Here is a 22078-nt window from a genome sequence, read left to right on the forward strand (position 1 = left end):
AAATGATAACATAAAAATAGTGGTAAGGAACTAAAAGAAGGGAAAGGTGTGTCCACTGAGGGAGTTTTCTTTTAAATAATAGGTAGCTTTGTTGATGTCAAATATTATGCTAAGTATGCAAATAAATTCTTGCATTTAGTACTCACATCAACCCAATGAGTTAAGCATTATCCTTACTGCAAATGTGGAAACCGAGGCAGTATAGCATAGAAGCCAGCACATGAGCCTCGGAACCAGCTTGTTCTGCTTTCAAAATCAAGCTCTGCCCTTTATTGGCTGTGTAATTCTGGGTAAGTTACTAAATTCACTCAGCCTTGATTGTTCTCTTATAAAAGGGGATGAGGTCTATCCCATAAGATTATTGTGAGGATTAAATGAGATATATAAAATGCAAAAGATAGAGCATCAACAATTTAGGATATTAGGTTTCCTCTATGACTAAATGTTTAAAAATCATTTCAATTCAGTTTACCAAAAAAATGATCTTTAAGTTAAAAAAAAAAAAAACACCCAGCCCCTGATGACCTGTTTGACATGAATGAATTGGAGGGTTATGAAACTGCAGCTATGGACCAGCTTTTGAAAATCTTGGAGGGAGAATTAATGATTTTCAAGCATTAGAATGTACTTTGATTTGGATACTCTTTAGTTTGTATGATGGCAAATTATCTTTTTTTTTTTTTTTTTTTGAGACAGAGTCTTGTTCTGTCATCCAGGCTGGAGGGCAGTGGCACAATCTTGGCTCACTGCAACCTCCGCCTCCCAGGTTCAAGTGATTCTCGTGCCTCTGCCTCCCAAGTAGCTGGGACTACAGACACACGCCACCATGTCTGGCTAATTTTTTGTATTTTTAGTAGAAATGGGGGTTTTACCATGTTGCCCAGGCTGGTCTCGAACTCCTGAGCTCAAGCAATCCACCCACCTCAGCCTCCCAAAGTGACGGTATTACAGGTGTGAGCCACCGTGCCTAGCCTGCAAGTTACCTCTTGATTTAAAATATTTTCCAATCATGAAGGAAATTGGCTTGATTCTGCTACTTCCCTCCACCTCTGACTTTGGGGGTAGGGGACAGATAAGCAGAAACTGCTGAACATGACTCTCAGCCAGCTGGGCAGCCATCCCTCAGCCACAGTGAGCTTGATTTGCATGTTCCAGGAGGAAGCAAGGAGTCAGGTCCTTCTCCAGTCCTGGGGAACAGGAGAAGGATGGGGGAACGCCTGATTCCTCCCCTTCTGTAGCCAAAGCAGACTAGTTTAGGGAGGAGACAGGGAAACCACCAGAGCAGGTCAAGATCAACCTGAAGGAAGTGGGAGTCAGAGACAACCTACTAAAGGAAGTGCATGTGTGCCTTGTACACGCATGGGGTGGACCAAGGAAAAGATTTACCCTAAAAGAACAAAGTATGCTCCGACAAATCTATTGAAAGGAATGATTTACACTGGTGCTTCCTGCCCAAATGTTGAGACCAATGGCCTGGTGCTTCCTTCTTGAAACTAGGTTGCTCTACTTACATGAAACAAACTGGGCAGAAGTCAACCGTGAGAGCCTGAGCCTCCCCAAGCAAACAGCAAAAGATTCCCCAGGCCCAAGAGCCCCCACCCCCACCTTCAAAGAAAGTGGATCTACCCGGAGCACGTAGGCCAGAGGAGCCAGGAGAAGAGGGTTAGTCCGTGAGCTCTGGGTACCTGGAGAACCTGTCCCCATGAAGGTCACCGAGGAACCTATGGATCTTCCACTCTTCGCCCAGAATGTCTTCCCTCTATCCCCTCCACCTCCCCAAATTCCAGCACTAGGGGCCACCTCAGAGCCACAAATCCTGAAAGGACCACCCAGGTGACTCGGGCCCACACACCCCTCTTTCGGGGTACACTTGGTGGCAGGCTAGCAGGCTTTTGGCCTCAGCTGGTGGTGCTATATAACCAGATTCGTCACAGAGACCCATCTTTTATCAATCCCAGGCCAGAAGTACAAAGACTGATCTTAACGATGTGGCCTGCCTGGGAGGTAAGGCGGCAGGCGTTGCCAGAATTGATGGGAACTGGGGCACAGGTGGGAAACCTGGTTTAACAAATTCTTCATTGATTCAGGGGACCACTTTCCTTGAGCCAAGTCTTGGCAAGCGGCCAGCGAAACTCGCAGGTCCCTTTCCTGGCTGCGTCCCCAGCCTCCAGCCTTCCCCGCCCCAGAGATGCCCCAGGAGCGGCCCCTGGGTGTAGGTAACGGGCGCCCGGGCGACTCCGCTCCGCCGCCTAGAGCCTGGAAGCCGCCACTGCGGCCCGGGACAATCCGGCTGCGCGGCCGGCGCCGACCCGGCACGCTGGAGTCCGCTGCGGCACGGCTCTGGCAGTCGGGGGTGGTGTCTGAAGTCAGGCGCTTCCTGCCTTTTCCTCGGCCTGGGTGCCCGGCTCGCGCCGCCAGGCTCTGGGATCCCAGGTCGCCCCGCCCAGCAGCCCGCGCCCTGCTCAGTGCGCTCAGCGTCCCCGCCCCTTGCCCCAAACCCCCACCCTCTGTGCCCTCAGGGGGGCACCCCCATTGGGGCGGGAGGGGGGGTCAGCCGTGCCCCGGTCGCCGAGTGGCGAGGAGGTGACGGTAGCCGCCTTCCTATTTCCGCCCGGCGGGCAGCGCTGCGGGGCGAGTGCCAGCAGAGAGGCGCTCGGTCCTCCCTCCGCCCGCCCGCGCCGGGGGCAGGCCCTGCCTAGTCGCTCCTTTTTCCCCCGCACCGCGGCGCCGCTCCGCCACTCGGGCACCGCAGGTAGGGCAGGAGGCTGGAGCGCCTGCTGCCCGCCCGCCCGTAAAATGGTCCCCTCGGCTGGACAGCTCGCCCTGTTCGCGCTGGGTACGTACGCCGGCTGCGGCGACCCCTGCGCCCCGCGGCACCCTGCTTCCCCCGGTCCCCGCCGAGTTCCCCTTTCCGGGGGTTTCTGCGCCCGCCTGGGAGAGTGGAGAGAAGCGAATAGTCTCAATGGGTTGGCGCCTGGGAGGCAAGGGGAGTCATTAAGAATGACAAAGAGGGGACTGTCCGGTCGAGCGCCGAGGCTTCCCCGGGAAAGTGGCTGCCTGGGCCGTGCGTGAGAACGCCTGGGAAGGGGAAGCGGAGTGTGAATGGGCTTGAACTTTAATCCGCCGCGGCTGTGTGTCTGCTCAGACGCATGCCTACACCTACCTGCTTACCTGGCCGCCTCCAAGCCCGGCTCAGCCGGCGTCGCTGGCGTGTAGACTGGGCCGCCTCGGAACGGGGGCCGGCGTCTAACCCTCTGGCCGGGTCTTGCCTGCGTCCCTTTGGCACCTCCTGCCCACCCCTAAGCCCCAGCGACGGGCAGAGATGTTCGGGATCGGCAGAGGCGCCCTCGATCTCCTTTCAGAGCTCCTGAGCTTTGGGGGTAGGTTTTGGATTTTTGTGCGGATTAATGGTTCCTTTAATTAACTTCCCTGGGAGAAGTGGTTTCGGTGTCAGCGGAGGGCAGGAGCGAAACCCTAAACCGAGTGTTGCCAGTTTCCTTTGAGTATGTCCTTGGAAATGAAGGAGGGATGGGAAAGGTGAGGGGAAGTTAAACCCCTCTCCCGGGTCGGGTCTGCGGAGCGGTGCGTTTTTTGGCGGTGAAGTTCAAGGGTCTGTCTGGACGCGGTGAGGGCGCAGCGCCGCGCGCCGCCTGGCCAGTTCTTGCCCCTTGTGCTGGGGGGTCTCTGGTGTTGAGATAGCTGATCAACAGCGCAGGTGTCCTGGTTATTGCTAGTCTTCCGTGAAGTGAATTGTTCGTTCGATATGCCCCGAGTTTAACCCTGTATAGCATGCGGCTCGCTACAGGGTGGTCAGAGTCAGTGGAAAGCCATGGAACTCCTCCCCAGAAATGCCCAGAGCCGCAGCCTCTACCCAGCTCCGTGTACAACTCCAGGGGGTTCACGGCCCCGCCTGCAAGCCTGCCCTAGAAACGCTGATTAAAAACCGCAGCAGAAGGGGAGGCATCCTCTAAGAGAAATACAAGGCAGTCTTGGAACCGGATGCTCCCAGCTACACCCTTACCTGAAACTCACCAGCAGGTAACATGGGTATGGGAGGCTTTTCCCCCACATTTTTGAAGAATTGCCTTTTTTGTGTGCATGTATTGACTGTTGCTCTGATTTAAATTTTAGAAAAAGCAATAAAACATTACCAATACAAGGGAAGCTTCCTGGATATAATTATCCCTTGTAATGTTTTTGCAAATAATAGTAGTAAGTAGTAGTAATAATAACAGCTGATGCTATTTGAGCATTTTACTCTGTGTCAAAGTCCAAGTGCTTTACATTTATTCATGCGGTTTTCACACCAATCTGATAAAGAAGGTGTTAATATTATTCTCATTATATAGCAGAGGAAAGTAAAGCACACAGGGTCCACAGTAAGTAGCTAGACCAGGATTGTCGAAGAACGTGGAAGGAACGTGAATATGAAAAGTCACCTAACTTGTGGTCATTATAGTCCCATCTCTCTTTTGGGACTTTGCCTTAAAGAGAGATTATATGGAATACCCTGGAACTTGCTGTTAAATTGAGTTTCCTATTGAATTCCTGGGATCTCAAGGTGGTTATTCGGTAAAAATTAGAGGCAGGAAATGATGAAGATAAGCACATTTGAGTAATTGTTTGAAAGTTGTCCCTACACCCCACACTCCCATCCCAGAATACTCGCCCACGAAGACTGCATTCATTCATCATGTAATTTTACTCTCTTGCCTGAATGTTCTTTTCAGCTTGATCTTTGTTTCCTTCCCTAAGAAAATGATGTATAAACTTTAAAAGATTGATCAATATGTAAAAGCTGGCTCACACAGTTCCAAAATGTGAGCAGTTGAAAAAAGTGGAGAAAAAAAAAGGCAGGAGTAATTTACACCAGTGAGGACTCCTTTTTATTTATATGTCTTTAAAAGAAAAATCATAGCTGTGAGTTCTGTGCATTTACTAGAACTGCTGCCTCCCACATATAGCTTTACTTTGCACATTTCCTTCAAAGCTGCTTTCCCCTCTGATTTTTCTTAAATAGTTGAAGGCAGTTCCAGGAGAATCAACCAGTGTTCCATCGCTATCCAAGATCTAGGAAACCTTCGTGGGGCTAGTCTGAGAAGGAACTGGCTGTTAGGAGTCTCGGTTAATGTTTGATTACTTGGAACCTGAGCATTGATTAATGTTTTCAGTAAGAGAATGTGAAGACTGTTGCCCAGATGGCAACACTGGAAACATAACCCAGGTTCCTGTGTGGCTGCCCTCCCATGTCAGGTTTCCATCACTGGCAGGCAGACCGCACAGGGGCTTGGCATTTCCAGTTAGTTACATTTCCTCCTCTGTGTTCACGGAGCAAGATGTGTGATCTTCGACAAGTTACTTAGCTTTTCTATGCCTTGTTTTTCTCACCTGCAAAATGGGGATATTAATAGGGTTGTTGAATATATTTAATGTATGCAGAAGGCTGCCTGGTATGTAGTAAGAGCTTAATCTTATCATCATCATCATCATCATCATTGTTGTTACTTTGAGCCCCATAGAATTCCAGACATCATTGCAGGTTATGTGAGTTGTATAACTGGGAGAGTTTGTAGGTTTTCGTTTATCTCATCTCCATGCTCTTTACCATTCCTTAGAAAAATATCACCCAACCGAAAAACCTACCTAGGTAATTTCTGGTGAATATGATTTGGCCGATGACAAATTCAAGCAAATCTGGAGGGTTTTTTTGTTTTTTGTTTTTTGTTTTTTGTTTTTGAGACGGAGTCTCACTCTGTCTCACAGGCTGGAGTGCAGTGGCGCGATCTCGGCTCACTGCAAGCTCCGCCTCCCGGGTTCGCGCCATTCTGCCTCAGCCTCCCCATTAGCTGGGACTACAGGCGCCCGCCACCGCGCCCGCCACCACGCCCGGCTAATTTTTTTTTTATATTTTTAGTAGAGACGGGGTTTCACCGTGTTAGCCAGGATGGTCTACATCTCCTGACCTCGTGATCCGCCCACCTCGGCCTCCCAAAGTGCTGGGATTACAGGCGTGAGCCACCGCCCCTGGCCCTGGAGGTTCTTTTAGACATCATGAATTCTTTAATTCTTTTTAATTTTAATTATTTAATTCTTTAATTTTTTATGCAAATTTTTTGTATCTCCTTTAGTATTCAATGATCAGTTGTTTATGGAAGTTAGCACTAAGTTCCAGTTTTCTCATCTGTAAAGTGGGAATAATAAAACTGTGCCCACCTCACAGGCTGTTGTAAGACTCACATGAGATGGTAAATATGTAAGCTATTTATAAAAAAAAATAAGGACTGCACACAAAATGCAACTGATCTTATGATACAAAAATGGATTTTATAATCCAGAGATAAGCTTTATTATTTTTATGGCAACTCCCATAAGTAAGGACCGAATGTGGACCTAAAGAATGATGTCATAGGAAACGAAGTAGCATTAAGGATGGGCAGAGGCGAAATAAATCACCTTCCCTGTTTAAGTCAGGACTGAGGGACCAGTACGGGAACTGAAAGAAGACGTTTCTTTTCTCTATTACCTGGACGTGATGTCTTTCAGAGTAGACAGTGGAGATTTTCCTAGGACACATGTTTTCCGTATTGGGCAGCCGTAATTAGGGAGTGTTCTCTTAGAACATGGGCTGTAAAGCTGTATATGGAAGCCTTAGAGGCTGAGTTTTCCATATTTGCTTTTCCAGATTTTGGGTTCCTCCGGATAAAGTGATCTTTCTGTAAATACTCAATGTCCCCTGCAAAGGGGACTTTTCTTATAGGAATAAGTGATGCTTCTTGTTACTGTTACTGTGGCAACATATGAAAAATAGATGACTTTTCCATTAGGCCTATCTAAGGACCTTTTCAAAGTGTGTCTTGAACAAGGTCCTACTCTTTGCACTGCCCTCTAAAAGGGATGGGCAACGGGAAGAGGAGGTTTGGTTAACGGAAATGAAAATGGCTTGTACACACTGAATTAGGCATCTTGTGCTTGGTGTCACACTCAAAACCTCTGTAGTATCTTCTACAGCAGGCCTTACATTGGAATGATCTGGAGGGCTGGTTAAAATGGATTGCCAGGCCCCCTCCACTGCAGTTGTGAGTCTGTGGGTGGGAGGTTTGCCTGGCTAACAAGTTCCCAGGTGTGGCTTATGTTGCTGATAGGGAAAGGGCAGAAGGGACCCTTGGAGAACCACTGCTTTTCAGTCAGTTGCTGTTAGGGAAACTTTTGGCTTAACCAATTGCATGTTACCTAAAGTACGTTCAGACACTTGTAAATGCCACCGTGAATTTACAAGCTATTATTAAAGGCACTTTAAGGCCTGTTGTGCTGACCAGGACAGAGTTAGCCCTCTTGCTGAGACCTCTTCATTTTAAGTGTTCTTGTTCTTTATCCATGGAAAATGTAACGATCCCATGTTATTAAACTTAAGCTTGCCAGTGCTAATCATGTCACCTTTTCCTTTGGATTACCAAAAGCTGACCATTGTTTTGCTGCCTTTTCAAATATTTTAATCACCTAATTAAAAAATATGAACATAGCTCTTTGCTAAAGGGCTAATATGTTTAAGATTGCACTTAGATAAAGGGAGATTGGGAGACTTTTATGGTGGTTTTTGGTTTTGTTTAGCCTTTTCTTCCCCCTAGGAAATGTCAAGTATAAAAATCTTTCATAGACTCAAGAAAGCCAGAAATCTAGACTACCAAAACCATCTCTTAGGAGCTCTTCAAGTTCAAGGCACATTCCTTTTAGAATAACACTAAAAATCTAGGTAAAAACTGGGTAAAATGGTAAATTCTGTTAAAGATTACACGTTTGTTGTACTGAGTATGACTTAAGAAATAAATAGTTGCTACCTGGGCTTAGAAAAAGTTGGAAGTTTATTGAGATGGAATTTAATGTATTTTGCTAGTGCTCTAAGTCAGAGGAAGCAAATTTGTTTCACGTGGAGCTGCTCCCCTAATCAAGTGAGTTCTATGCCTAGCACTTTTGGCTTTAATTTTTGTTGTTGTTGTTCCCTTACTGTGAAAGGCTTTCCGTTTTCTTCACCTTCACGTTTGTACCCTTGAAGTATTTGCTGCTGCTTAGGGTTTCCTCAAGATGGAACCCCTTTATGTAACAACCAGGCTATCATTGCTTCACCTGTTTTCATCTTGGAATGTGTTAACTTTTCCAGCTGGCAACCCCCGTAGCAGAGCCCTGGCCCCACTGTGTTCTGGTTTGGATTAATGTTGATTGGTGCTTAACCTCTCTCCTCTATCAGTTTGAGGGTTTCTTCCTCCTCACCTCTGTGTTTGGCACCTGTGAGCACAGGCTGAGCCTCAGCAGGGACCAATAAGTATTTGATGACCTCTTGGGGCCTCAGTGCAGGATACTCTGAGGTACTCAGTTGGCAAACACTTGGTGGTGTTCATGTTAATCCTGAAAAATTCTTTATTATGAAAATCAAGGGTGGTTGCATATAAAGTCTTGCATCACTAATGCTGGTAGTCTTCAGGATAGCATTTTATTGTTTTAAAAAAATAGATTATAATTTAATGTCTTCACAATTGCAAATCGTATTTTTTCTCTAGAACACTTGGAAAATTAAGACAAGTGTAAGAGAGTGTTTTAATGACCTATAATTCCACCACTGAAAGATAACTGATTAACATTTTGTTTTAGAACCTGATGGATCTATTCTTTATAGTATATATCTATAGATATATATATCTGTATATATATCTATAGATAGTATATATATAGTATATATACAGATAGTATATATTGTATAGATAGTATACTATATTATATATAATAGTATACTATCTATATATATAATATAGTAGTATAAGTATAGATAGTATACTATCTATACTTATTCTGTTCTTATACTATTATATAGATAGTGTATCTATTCTTTAAAAGCATATATGAATTCCAGTGGGCTCACACTGTTTAATGTACTTGTTTTTGTAACTTAATCTTTCATAATAGTTTTTGTTTGTTTGTTTTTTGTGTTTCTTTTTTCTTGAGATGGAGGCTCGCTCTGTTGCCCAGGCTGGAGTGCAGTGGCACGATCTTGGCTCACTGCAACCTCTGCCTCCCAGGTTTAAGTGATTTCCAGCTAATTTTTGTGTTTTTAGTAGAGACAGGATTTCTTCATGTTGGCCAGGCTGGTCTTGAACTCCTGACCTCAGGCAATCTGCCTGCCTCGGCCTCCCAAAGTGCTAAATTACAGGCGTGAGGCCACCACGCCCAGCCAACAAACATTTTTTGAGTAATTAAACATTCATCTATAGCATTCCTAGTGGCTGAGAAATACTCCCTTGACTACATATATTGTAATGACTTTTGAAGCACTTTGACCATATAGATTTTTCCTATTTGTCACTATTATGAATAATCCACACATTGTTGTGGGAATATTAACTGATACAACATTTTTTTAAAAGTCAGCGTGGCAATAGCTACAAATTTTAAATGGGCATAACTTCTGAGTCATCAATTTCACTTTTTGATATATCCTACATAAATACATGTTGAAATGTGCAAAGAAAAATGTAGAAGACGGTGACTATTGAATTGTTTGTAAGAACAAGTTGCTAGTACCACACTGCTATAATTATTTAAGGAGATTTCTTAAATCCTTTATTTTTCTATGTCAGTGCAATGATATACTGTGTAGCTATTTAAAAGATTTAGCTATTAAAAGGTTTTCTGGCCAAGCAAGGTGGCTCACACCTGTAATCCCAGCCCTTTGGGAGGTTGAGGCAGGCAGATCACTTGAGCCCAGGAGTTCAAGACCAGCCTGGGCAACATAGTGAGACTCCCACCGTGGCTGGATCAAAGATGGCCAGATAGGAACAGCTTTGTCTGCAGCTCCCAGCGAGAGACTCCCCACAATCTCTGCAAAAAAAAAGAAAAAAGAAAAATTAGCGGGGTGTGGTGTAGTGCATGCCTGTAGTCCCAGCTACTTGGGAGGCTGAGGCTGGTGGATCACTGGAGCCTGGGAGGTCGAGGTTGCAGTGAGTCATGATTGAGCCACTGCACTCCAGCCTGGCCCTGTCTCAAAAAAAAAAAAAAAAAAAAAAAAGGGTTTTCATTGGGATGGAGAGAGGGAGCCAGTGTTGAAAAACTATCTATTGGGCACCATGCTTACTATCTGGGTAACAATGAATTGTACCCCAAATCACAGAATTACACGATATATCCATGTAACAAACCTGCACATGTACCCTTGAATCTAAAAATAGAAGTTGACATTAAAAATAAAAATAAAGTAATGAAGGGTTTTCACAACACACTAAATTTAAAAGGGCAGGTTCCAGTACTATATGTATAGTACAGTGTCTTGCTCTGAATTGGTTAATTTTTTATAAGAAGCATATATTAAATCTATAGTGCCTAAAGTCAAAGAATATAAGTAATACAACAGGCATTCTTGTACAGAAATGTTTGGCACATCTTGTAATATTTAGAATAAATTTCTAGAAATTGGCCTTTTCTCTCACTTTCTTGATCTTCTATAACACTGTAAGTTAGATTTAACATTTGCCAAGTTGATTGGAGAAAAATGATCTCAGCCCAGTTTTCATATGTAGTATTTGTTAGGATCAGTAAATTTGTTGGACATTTGTCATTTTGCTACTTGCATCTTAACCTTTAAAAATTTTTTCTTATTGATTGATCATCCTTTTCTTGGAGTTTTATAATAACACTTTATATGAAAAGAATAGTAATCCTTTTTCAGTCGTACATTGCAAGTATTTTCCCCCATTTATTTTTTATCTTTTACTGTTTTGTTTATGGTATTTTGACATACCTAAGGTTTTTATTTTTATGTAGCAGAAACTATGCATCTTTTCCCATTAGCGTTCTACCTTTACTTATATATTTAGAAAAACCTTTTCTTTTTCCAAGGTATGCCAATATTTTCTTACTTTTTTTCTTGTAGTTCTTTAGTGATCTCATATATTATGTTGAAATATTTCATCTATAATTTTTCTAGGGTATGTTGTGAGATGTAACTCATTTTCATTTTTTGAAACAGTCAACCAGTTAGTAGTCTAAAATGCTATTTATGGAATAATCTACCCTTCCCCCTGTGGTGTGAAATTCCATTTTCATCATATGACAAATTCTGTTTTTTTTAAACAACTAAAACCGGTTCTTTGTAAAATGATAAGATCTGGGGCATACTGCAGCATAGGAACTAAGCGCACAAGACTTGGACTCTCACAGACTCTGGATTCAAATCTCAGTTCTGCCCTACTAGCAGTTTAAAATGAGACACAATATGCTTTCTTCTTCTTCTTCCTCTTCTTCTTCTTCTTCTTTTTCTTCGTCTTCTTTGTCTTCTTCGTCTCCTTCGTCTCCTTCGTGTCCTTCGTCTCCTTGGTCTCCTTCCAACATTTTTACAATTTTTAATTCTGTGGGTACATAGTAGGTACATATATTTATAGGGTACCTGAGATATTTTGATATATAGGCATGCAATGTGTAATAAACACATCAAGGTAAATGGAGCCTCTGTGACCTCAAGCATTTATCCCTTGTGATACAAACAATCCAATTATACTCTTTTAGCTATTTTAAAATATAAAATTAAATTATTATTGACTATAGTCCTCTGTTCTGCTATCAAATACTAGATCTTATTCTTTCTAACTATTTTTTGTACCCTTTAACCACCTCCACTCCCACACCACCCACTACCCTTTCTAGCCTCTGGTAACCATCATTCTACTCTGTCTCCATGAGTTCAATTGTTTTCATTTTCAGCTGCCATGAATAAGTGAGAACATGTGAAGTTTATCTTTCTGTGCCTGGTTTATTTTCATATGCTAAATTCTTAAGTATTGGAATCTGTTTATGGAATATCAGTTTGGTTCCATTATTTGGTATTTTTGTCCTTATTGTGAATTTGTTCACTCATTTATTCTGCAAATAATTACTAAGCACCTGTGCTGTGCTGGGACCACTTCTAGATGCTAGAGATTTAGCCAAGAATGAGGCAGAGTTCCAGTTCTCGTGGACTTGTGTTCTAATGTGGGAGACATTTCCCCCTGCTATCTATTCTAATTGGTTATTGCTGGTATAGAAAAGCTTTTTTTTCATGTTTATATCTTAACGAGTTTTGTTAATTCTAATAGTCCTTCAGTTGATCCTCTTAGGTTTTCTAGGTAGATGATCATTTAAGCTTGAATAATAATAACTTTGCCTCCTTCCTTTTAATATTTTAATCTCTTATTAAATATCTTATTTTAATCTTTTATTAAATATTAAATTATTAATATTTGAATCTCTTCTTACTTATAGCACAGACCAGGACTTTAAGAGCATGGTTTCTTAAAAGGCAGTATATTTCCTTGTATTTTTCATGGCTTTACGGATAATGTTTGTGCATTTAACAGTTAAGTATGAAGCTGACATTTTGGTTATATATATTATATATACACATATATTCTTTATGATGTTAAAATATATTTCTCATCATAATTTACTAAAAGAGTTGGCATTTTTGTTTTGTTAGTTTTTTGAAGCAGGAGGCAATAATGTGTGGATTTTTTTCCTCAAATGTTTTGAGGACATTGACTCAATTATGTTAAAGCCACCTTTAAATTCTTGAAATAAACTCTTCTTGGCTATGTGGTGTTATTCTCTGTATAAACTACTAGATCTGGTCCATTATGAAGTATTTGGGGCTTTGTTTTCTTTTTTAGATTTTGATATCAATATTATGTCAGCTTTATAAAATAAATTTTAAAGCATCTCATCTTTTTTGTGTTCTGCCAGTTGAAGTATCAGGAAAACCAACAGTTTTGTGAAGGCTTGAAAGAAATTGCTATGAAGCTTCTTGCCTGGTCCCTTTTTAGTGGTCAGTTCAAATTTTCTACTTTTTGAGTCAGTTTTGGTAATTACATATTTTCCTCACAATCTATTCAACTCAAATTTCTAAAATTTTAGCATAGATTTATAAATGAACTCCTTTTAATTAAAGAAACATTTTTTGTATCTGTGGCCCCAGTTAATGTAATCTTTTTTTTTTCTTTTTTGTTTGAGACAGAGTCTCGCTCTGTTGCCCAGGCTAGAGTGAAGTGGCGCGATCTCAGCTCACTGCAACCTCTGCCTCCTGAGTTCAAGCAATTCTCGTGCTTCAGCCTCCCAAGTAGCTGGGATTACAGCTGTGTACCATGCCCAGCTAATTTTTGTATTCTTTAGTAGAGACAGGGTTTTGCCATGTTGGCCAGGTTGGTCTCAAACTCCTGGACTCAAGAGATCCACCTGCCTCGGTCTCCCAAAGTGCTGGGATTACAGGCATGAGCCACCATGCCAGGCCTAGTAATATGACTTTAACAAATGTGAAATAAAGTAAGTATCAAGGCCCCCAAGATAAGACATATTTTAAAGTTTGTTTTTCTTGATGATATTTAGGGGGAAAAAAACCCTTCTTTTATTTTTTGTTTTTAGTTTTATTTTTTTTTAGGTGGAGTTTCACTCTTGTTACCCAGGCTGGAGTGCAATGGCGTGATCTTGGCTCACTGCAACCTCTGCCTCCCGGGTTCAAGCGATTCTCCTGCTTCAGCCTCCCAAGTACCTGGGGTTACAGGCGCCCACCACTACGCCCGGCTAATTTTTTATTTTTAGTAGAGATAGGGTTTCACCATGTTGGCCAGGCTGGTCTCGAACTCCTGACCTTAAATGATCTGCCCACCTTGGCCTCCCAAAGTGAAAATACCCTTCTTTTAAATAAAGTTGAAGGAAAAGTTTCATCAGTAACAGTGTTCCCATAAGCCCAGGTAAATAACCTTAGTTTGTTTGCATACGTGCATATACCACAGTTGTTATAGCAATGCCACTTCTGATTTGGAGAGTATATGACATCATAATTTGTAGCTGAGGCTGCTAAGCAGCATCTTGATGCTTTGTTAAACTTTACAAAGTTTAAAAACCTCCAAATACACCTTAAAAACCTCCAAATTTACCATTGTGTCCATTAGGTGCACAACCAATGCTTATGTGAGAGAATTTATTGGTGGTTGGTGGTTTTTTGTTTATCTTCTGTTGTGTTTTTAAAATCAGTACTTCTAGGTTAGAATATTAGATTCTACCAATGAGACCATATCTTCATCTTGGGTTCCTTAGGGGCTTCAGTCTGAGTTTGAATGAGGTCAGTAAACAATTCTCCTGGGTGCTGAGAGGATAGATGTACCTTTATTCGTTTTCATCATCTCTTGCCAGGTCTGAGGCATTCTCTTTGTAATTACTGTACTTCCAAGAGGCATAGGAGATTAACTGGCTAATAGTTCAGGTAATGTGGTCACACAAAAGCGGCTGAAGCTGATAAACAAGGGGTTTGCAATTACACACTTTCCTCCCTTCCCTCTCCCAGTTCTTAGCAACTAACACGGAAAACTCAAATTTATGATATATGGTTTTTTTTTTGGTTGACAGAGCTTAAGATCTGTAACTTCCGCCATGGCAGCAGCCCTGAGGAATTGCCATATGAATTATGGTGGCCATAACCTGTCCATCTTATCTGTCACTGAGCGCAGTTGGAAACTTTTGGCTGGAACCCTTCTCACCTTGGGATGGTTTCTGGGTTTTAAGTTTTGCAATGGAGGATCGCATCATCAGGCCGGTCTGCATGCTGTACACACTGCCTGCCAGCAAATTTCAACAATGACAGATGTTTTTTGCACATAGCAGACCTGGGGTGTTATAATTAGGGTTTCAGGGGATGAATCATAGGTCCCTGAACTGGAATGAAAGCAAGCCTGGGGCCTGAGCAGTTTTTAGGAATGTGAGGTAAACTCATAGATCACACAGATGGAGAATCCTTCTGGATCTGGACTCTCTCTGAATCTCATCAAGCACTCTCCTCCCCCGACAAAGAAAACCCTCAAAACAAGCACACCCCTGTGCTGGCCACAGCGCCGACCTCTTCTCATTCATAGAACACGTGCATCCTCTGCTGCCATCTCCCTGTGTGAGCTCTTCACGACACACTCCTTTTCCACCAGCCTCAGTTCAATCCTGCACATTGTTTTCCCAAAATGAAGCAGAAATCAGAATCTGCAAACAGGGTGTAAAAACACCCCCAGATTGACTCACCAGAGACATCCTCTTACTAGATTTAACTACCAGGTGTCCTACCAGCCTTCTTTCTGGGCAAGGATACAGATATTTGTATAGTCATTTTTTTCCCTTCACAACATTGCTAGATTCTGTTTTAAAATCTGCTTTTTGCTTACAGTATATGGGGAAAATATTTCTGTGGCAAACATATAACTATATCTATAAACTATTAATTTTTAATGGCTAGGATATATCCTATTATACAACTCTTGTTACTTATTAATCCATCCCTATTGATGGAGATATAGATTGCTTTAAACTTTTAAATATTCAAACCTGAAATGAAAATTCTTGCCACTGAGTTATTATCAGCATTTTAAAATTATTTTCTATGGATGAATCATCAGAAATTGATCACTAGGTCAAAAGTTTCACACTTTTTTTGTCCCTTAATATATTTTGACAACAGAAAAGTTGTACACGTTTATACTTCTATTGTCTATGTGTGAATGCCTATTTATTGCCAAATTTGCTCATTGTGAATATTTTCATTCTCTAGACTTTGCTAATTCTGTTGGCAAAATGATATCTCATTATTTTAATTTGTATTTCTTTGGTTTTCAGTAAGATTGAATGCTGCTTCACGGTTGAGTATTTAAATTTATTTTCTTGTGAGTTACCTGTTTGTATCCTTAGGCCATGTTTTGAGTAGGTTAGTGATTTTATTATTGATTTGTAAGCAGTTTTTAAAAATACACATGAAAATATTTTGTCATCTTGCCTTTTAAATTTATGTGAGTTGTATTTAGGTTTACTAAAAGTGTAATTTTTTGTTTTTAACCTTTAGGGACTAAAAATCTGTTCATAATCCCTTTATGATTTCTACTTTTGTGTAATACTTAGTCTTGGGGTAGAAAGGATTTTCTGTGACTCTTTGATCTCTGATTTCCCCTCATTCATTTATGTAGTTACCTTCGAATCTAAATTTTAATTCTTTGGGTATGGATTTTGGTGTAAGATGTGGGATAAACATCTAACTTGCCTTTTTGTCAAATAATGATCCAGTTATTCTAACATCATTTATTGAATAGTTCATTCTCCACTCACTGATCTCAAATCTCACTTTGTCACTTGATACATTCTTAGGAGTACTTGGGTCTGTCTATCGAGTTTCTGTTCTGTTCCATTGATCTAAGGATCATGGCTCTAATGAACCACTCTTATGAGTTGGAATGTGTTATTGCACTAGAAAATTAAGGCAGAAAATATTCAGAACCAAGAAGATAAAGTGTATTACAGTGGATACCCATCACTTCTAACCCTCATAATGAGACTTGACTTCCCTCCTACCTAGGTGGTGTTGAAGGGAAGGATTACTTACCACGTTTCTCTCCCTGTTCTCTGGCCATTGTCTCACTTGGCCAGAGACTGGTGGGCACTGGGTCTTACTGTACTGAAAGGCATGGTGAACCTGCTTATCCTCTCTCCTATTGTTTCTGGAACTTTGTGTTTTATAAGAATTGGGCCAGGTCATGAGGCAGGCCTGCAATCCTCCACATTCTGGTGAACTGAAACTATTTTCATGTCCCCTTCTCAAATGGGAGTACTAGTGTAGAGTATGCCATGGCATTTGTGGAACCACAGACCACACCTGGCATGGGAACAACTAGAGAATGAAAAAGGAACTTAACTGGCAAGTCATAACATTGTTTTCTATATTAAAACGAACTTAGATATGTTAATGAATAGGATGCAAGATTGAAATATCAAAGTTGTCTGGGTGCGGTGTCTCACACCTGTAATCCCAGCACTTTGGGAGGCCAAGGCGAGCAGATCACTTGAGGTCAGGAGTTCAAGACCAGCCTGGCCAACATGGTGAAACCCCAACTCTACTAAAAATATAAAAATTAGATGGGCATAGTGGCAGGTGCCTGTAATCCCAGCTATTCAGGAAGCTGAGACAGGAGAATCGTTTGAACCTGGGAGGTGGAGGTTGCAGGTGCTGAGATTGTGCCACTTCACTCCAGCCTGGGCGACAGAGTGAGACTCCACCTCAAACAAACAAACAAAAATATCAAAGTTAATTTTTAGGATAAAAGGTAAGACTTTATGTAAATTGTGATTTTTTTTTTTCTCCCATTGGATTGCTTCAGGCTGTGTTCCCAGACTAGAGGGACAGGTATGAGTTCCCTCTCTCTGCCATTTTATGGGGGTTTTGATGGAAAAGTTTGAGAAGTATAGGCATACCTCAGAGATATAGCAGGCCCAGTTCCAGGCCACCACAATAAAGCAGATATCACAATAAAGTGAGTCACATGAACTTTTTGGTTTCCCAGTGCATATAAAAGTTATGTTTACACTATACTGTGTTCTATTAAGTGGCAATAGCATTATGTCTAAACAAATTACATACCTTAATTAAAAATACTGTATTGTTAAAAATGCTAACAATTATCTAAGCCTTCAGCAAATCATAATCTTTGTTGGTGAAGGATCTCACCTTGATGTTGTTGGCTGCTGACTGATCAGGGTTGTGGTTTCTGAAGGTTAGGGTAACTGGAGCAATTTCTTAAAATAAGACAACGATGAAATTTGCCGTGCTAATTGGCTCTTCTTTCATGAAAGATTTCTCTGTGGCATGTGATTCTGTTTGATAGCATTTTACTCATAGTAGAACTTCTTTCAAACTTGAAGTCAGTCCTCTCAAACCCTACCACTGCCTTACCAACTAAGTTTATGGAATACTCTAAGTCCTATGTTGTCATTTCCACAATGTTCACAGCATCTTCACCAGGAGTAGATTCCATCTCAGGAAACCACTTTCTTTGTTCATCCAGAAGACATAACTCTACCTCTGTTCAAATTTTATTGAAATTTCAGCAATTCAGTCTCTTCAGGCTTTACTTCTAATTCCAGTTCTCTTGCTATTCCCACCACATCTGTAGTTGCTTCCTCCACTGAAGTCTCAAACCTCTCAAAGTCAGTCATCAGAGTTGGAATCAACTTCTTCCAAACTCCTATTAATGTTGATATTTTGACCTACTCCTATGAATTACAAATGTTCTTAATGTCATCTAGAATGGTGAATCATTTCCACAAGATTTTTAATTTACTTTACCTAGACCCATCAGCGGAATCACAAATCTGTGGCAGCAATAACATTATAAAATGTAGGTCTTAAGACTTGAAATTTGAAATTGCTCTTTAATCCATGGGCTGCATAGTGGTTGCTGTGTTAACAGTCATGGAAACAACTTTAAGCTCCTTGTACAGCTCCATCAGAGCTCTTGGGTGACCCAGGTGCATTGTCAATGAATAGTAACATTTTGAAATAAATGTTTTTTTTTCCTGAGCAATAGATCTCAACAGTGGGCTTAAAATATTCCATAAACCACACTGTAAACAGACATGCTATAATCAGGCTTTGCTGTTCCATTTGTAGAGGACAGGCAGAGTAGATTTAGCATAAGGACTTTGGAATCTTGAATGGTAAATGAACATTGGCTTCAACCTAAAGTCACCAGCTGCATTAGCCCCTAACAAGAGAATCATCCTGTCTTTTGAAGCTTTTAAGCCAGGCATTGACTTCTTCTTAGCTGCAAATGTCCTAGATGGCATCATCTTCTAATTGAAGGCTGTTTCATCTGCACTGAAAATTTATTGTTCAGAGTAGCCACCTTCATCAGTGGTCTTAGCTAGATCTTCTGGATAACTTGCTGCAGCTCCTATGCCAGCACTTGCTGCTTTGCTGTGCACTGTCATGTTATGGAGAGGGCATCTTTCCTTAAACCTCTTGAACCAACCTCTGCTAGCTTCCAACTTTCTTCTGTAGCTTCTTCACCTCTCTCAGAATCAAAGAGCTAGGGGCTTACTCTGGATTAGGCTTTGGTTTAAGGGCAAGTTTTAGCTGGTTTGACCTTCTTTCCAGACCACTAAAACTTTCTCCATATCAACCATAAGGCTATTTTGCTCTCTTATCATTTGCGTGTTCACTGGAGTAGCACTTTTAATTTTCTCCAAGAACTTTCCCTTCACATTCACAACTTAGCTAATTGTTTGGAGCAAGAGGCCTAGCTTTTGGCCTATTTCTGCTTACAACATGCAGACTTCACTAAGTGCAATCATTTCTAGCTTTTGATTTAAAGTGAGAGACATGCCACTCTTCCTTTCACTTCAAAACTGAGAGGCCATTGTAGGGTTATTGATTGGCCTAGTTTTAATATTATTGTGTCTCAGGAAATAGGGAGGCCTGAGGAGAAGGAGAGAGATGGAGAAATGACTGATAAATGTGTGTTCTGACTGCTCCATTGATCAGCTAAGTTTGCTGTCTTCTACGGGTGTGGTTCATGGCACCCCAAAACAATTACAATAGTAACATCAAAGATCACTGAGCACAGGTCACCATAACAGATATTATAATAATAATGAATTGTGAGAATTACCAAAATGTGACACAGAGACACGAAGTGAGTGCTTGCTGTTGGATAGATGCCACAAACTTTAAATTTGTAAAAAAAAAAAGAAAAAACAAAAAACAAAAAACTACAGTATCTGTGAAGCACAATAAAGCGAAGTTCTATCAAATGAAATATGCCTGTGCTATCCCATGTGGATGACTAATTTTCAGATACTCAGCACAGAGCAAAACAGTAACTAAAATGAATAACTTCATCTTCTGTTTACTTTGCACTTAATCGGCTCTTCTCTTTCTAGTTTCCTAAAGTGGAAGCTTAGCGTATTGATTTTAGATGTCTCTTCTTTGTAATATATTCAGTAAGTGCCAAAAATCTTCCTCTAAGCCTGCTTTTGGTGCATCCTACACATTTTGATAAGTTGTGTTTTTATTTTCATTTAGTTCAAAATATTTTTAACTGCTCTTGAGTTTCCTTTTTGACCCATGTGTTGTTTAGAAGTGTGTTGTTTCTTCTGCAGTACTGGGGGATTTTTCAGCTGTCTTTCTGTTATTGATTTCTAGTTTATTTCCATTGTGGTCTGAGAGCATGCATTGTATGATTTCTATTCCTTTAAATGTGTTAAGGTATATTTTATGGCCCAGAACGTGGTCTCTCTTGGTGAATGTTCCACAAGAGCTTAGGAAGAATGTGTATTCTGCTGTTGCCAGAGCTCAACTATGTCCTTACTGATTTCTGCCTGCCAGAGCTAACCACTTCTGCTAGAGGGATATTGAAGTCGCTACCCATAATAGTGAATTCCTCTATTTCTCCTTGCTGTTCTATTAGTTTTTGCCTCATGGATTTTGACACTCTTGTTAGATGCACATACACATTAAGGATTGCTTAGTAACTTCATCATTCTTTAATGATTCAGAAGCTATTTCTGCGTCTCTCAATAAAGGTCTTCTCTAGTAAACTCTTTATGCTCATGTGGTACCTGTAGTTGACATAGTCTCCCTCAGTACTTGTGAATGAGAAGTTCCAGTGAGTTCAGTTTTCTTCCTGACTTAGTTAAACAGAACTCTGCTTGATTTTAACTTTAATTGTGGAGACAGAGAAAAAAAGCATTACTCCAGTTTCCTGGACAAGTGTTCTACTAGGGTCAAGATAATGGGGCTTTCTTTTATTGAGGTCATAATTTCAAATAAATTCTTTTTTGAATCCTCTATGGGTTGTAGAAGATTTTGGCTAACAGACTGGTATTGCACCAGTGAACCACTTCAAAGTTAGGGATTTACTCTTAGGAAAACAACATCAACTCATTATGTAATACGACCTTATTTTCTTGTGAAGTGTCTCTTTCCCATACTGTGCAACAGAGGGGAAAATAAACAAAACAGTCCTTTCAACTAAATTGGATGTTTTGGATTTCAGACAAAAAGCAGGGCATTTTTCTTTTAATAGTGAGAGCAGAGGCATGTGGAATATCTCTGCTATCATCCCATGTAGGATATATCTAAGTGATCAAACCGTAGTTGTGATTTTTGTGAACTAGGCCTAATGCAACATTTGGTGCTTAATTCACCTGAGGTAGCTACTTTCTTTACTTAATGCTTATAGAGGCAATGGAATGAATAACTAAACTAAGATCAGCACGAAGTGGGAGATGCTATGTATCTATATGTTTATTTTGGTGATTTATTTTGTGGATTGTTCACTTTAGTAGACATTTAACTATATATTAGATACTCTGCTGGGTCTGGTGTTATTAATGCAAAGAGAACCATGACCTAGCCCTTGCCCTCAGCTCCTGAATTTCTTATAGATTGTAGCAGGAGCAGACACACAGTTTTTTACAATATGACATGAGGTACACAGTGGACACCTTGGGCGCCTTCTTGGTATGACAGGGCAAGGGTGCTTTCTTCTAAAAGATAATGGCCAACAGTTAGAAGGTTGCCTGGCTCATAGTTCTTCCAGTACCTTACATGTTGTACAAACTCCTTTAACCCACCTAGCAATCTTATGAGATATGGTATCTCCATTTTATAGATTAAAAAAAAAAAACTGAACTGAGGCACAAAATTGTTAGGTGACTTGCCCAAGTTCCCTCTGCCAGCAAGTAGCAGAATGAGGATTTGAGCCCAGGACGCTTGCCTGCCATCCTAGCCACGCTGCTTCCATTCTGACTCTCCGTGTCAGCCGTGGAAGGCTGTGGATGCTGAGGTGCCTGGAGTTGTTTGTGTGTGAGAGCACCATCGTGTAGCAGACTTGGGTTAAATGCAGCCAGACTTTCAGACAGCCACTCTCCGACATATTTACCATGATGAGAGTAATTCCCACATAGGTGGTTGTCATGCTGGTTAGAAAGAAATACTGCCCTTCCCAGTGCTAGGAAATATCATAAAAAAACAAGTATGGTAGAGTGGTTTTTTTTCCCTCCTTCAGTCAACAGTTCAGGTGTTCAGATGATCACATGAGGCACGCTATTTGACGTATTTTATTATGACCAAGGAACCTCTAATAATAAATTCATTAATGGGGGCTTGTTTGCTTTTCTACCATAAATTTTTTTAAAAGGTGTTCGATTTGAAGAATGATCTGTTGATGTAGGCAGTCTGTCCCCCTGTGAGTGACACACCCGG

At 41.2% G+C, this 22078-nt stretch overlaps 1 protein-coding gene across 2 annotated transcripts in view; it reads left to right on the plus strand.

Annotated features, from left to right (window-relative positions):
• The first annotated feature begins 2600 nt into the window (after positions 1 to 2600).
• TGFA (transforming growth factor alpha) overlaps positions 2601 to 22078 on the plus strand; it is a 106229-nt gene continuing 86751 nt past the window's right edge. The window contains exon 1 of one of the 2 annotated variants that reach the window (XM_009237199.4): positions 2601 to 2836. In XM_009237199.4, coding sequence (XP_009235474.1) covers positions 2797 to 2836 — 40 coding nt within the window. In that variant the 5' untranslated portion in view covers positions 2601 to 2796. 2 annotated transcript variants of the gene reach the window in all.

This window comes from Pongo abelii, chromosome 12 (assembly GCF_028885655.2).
Source record: "Pongo abelii isolate AG06213 chromosome 12, NHGRI_mPonAbe1-v2.0_pri, whole genome shotgun sequence".
Lineage (NCBI taxonomy): Eukaryota > Metazoa > Chordata > Mammalia > Primates > Hominidae > Pongo > Pongo abelii.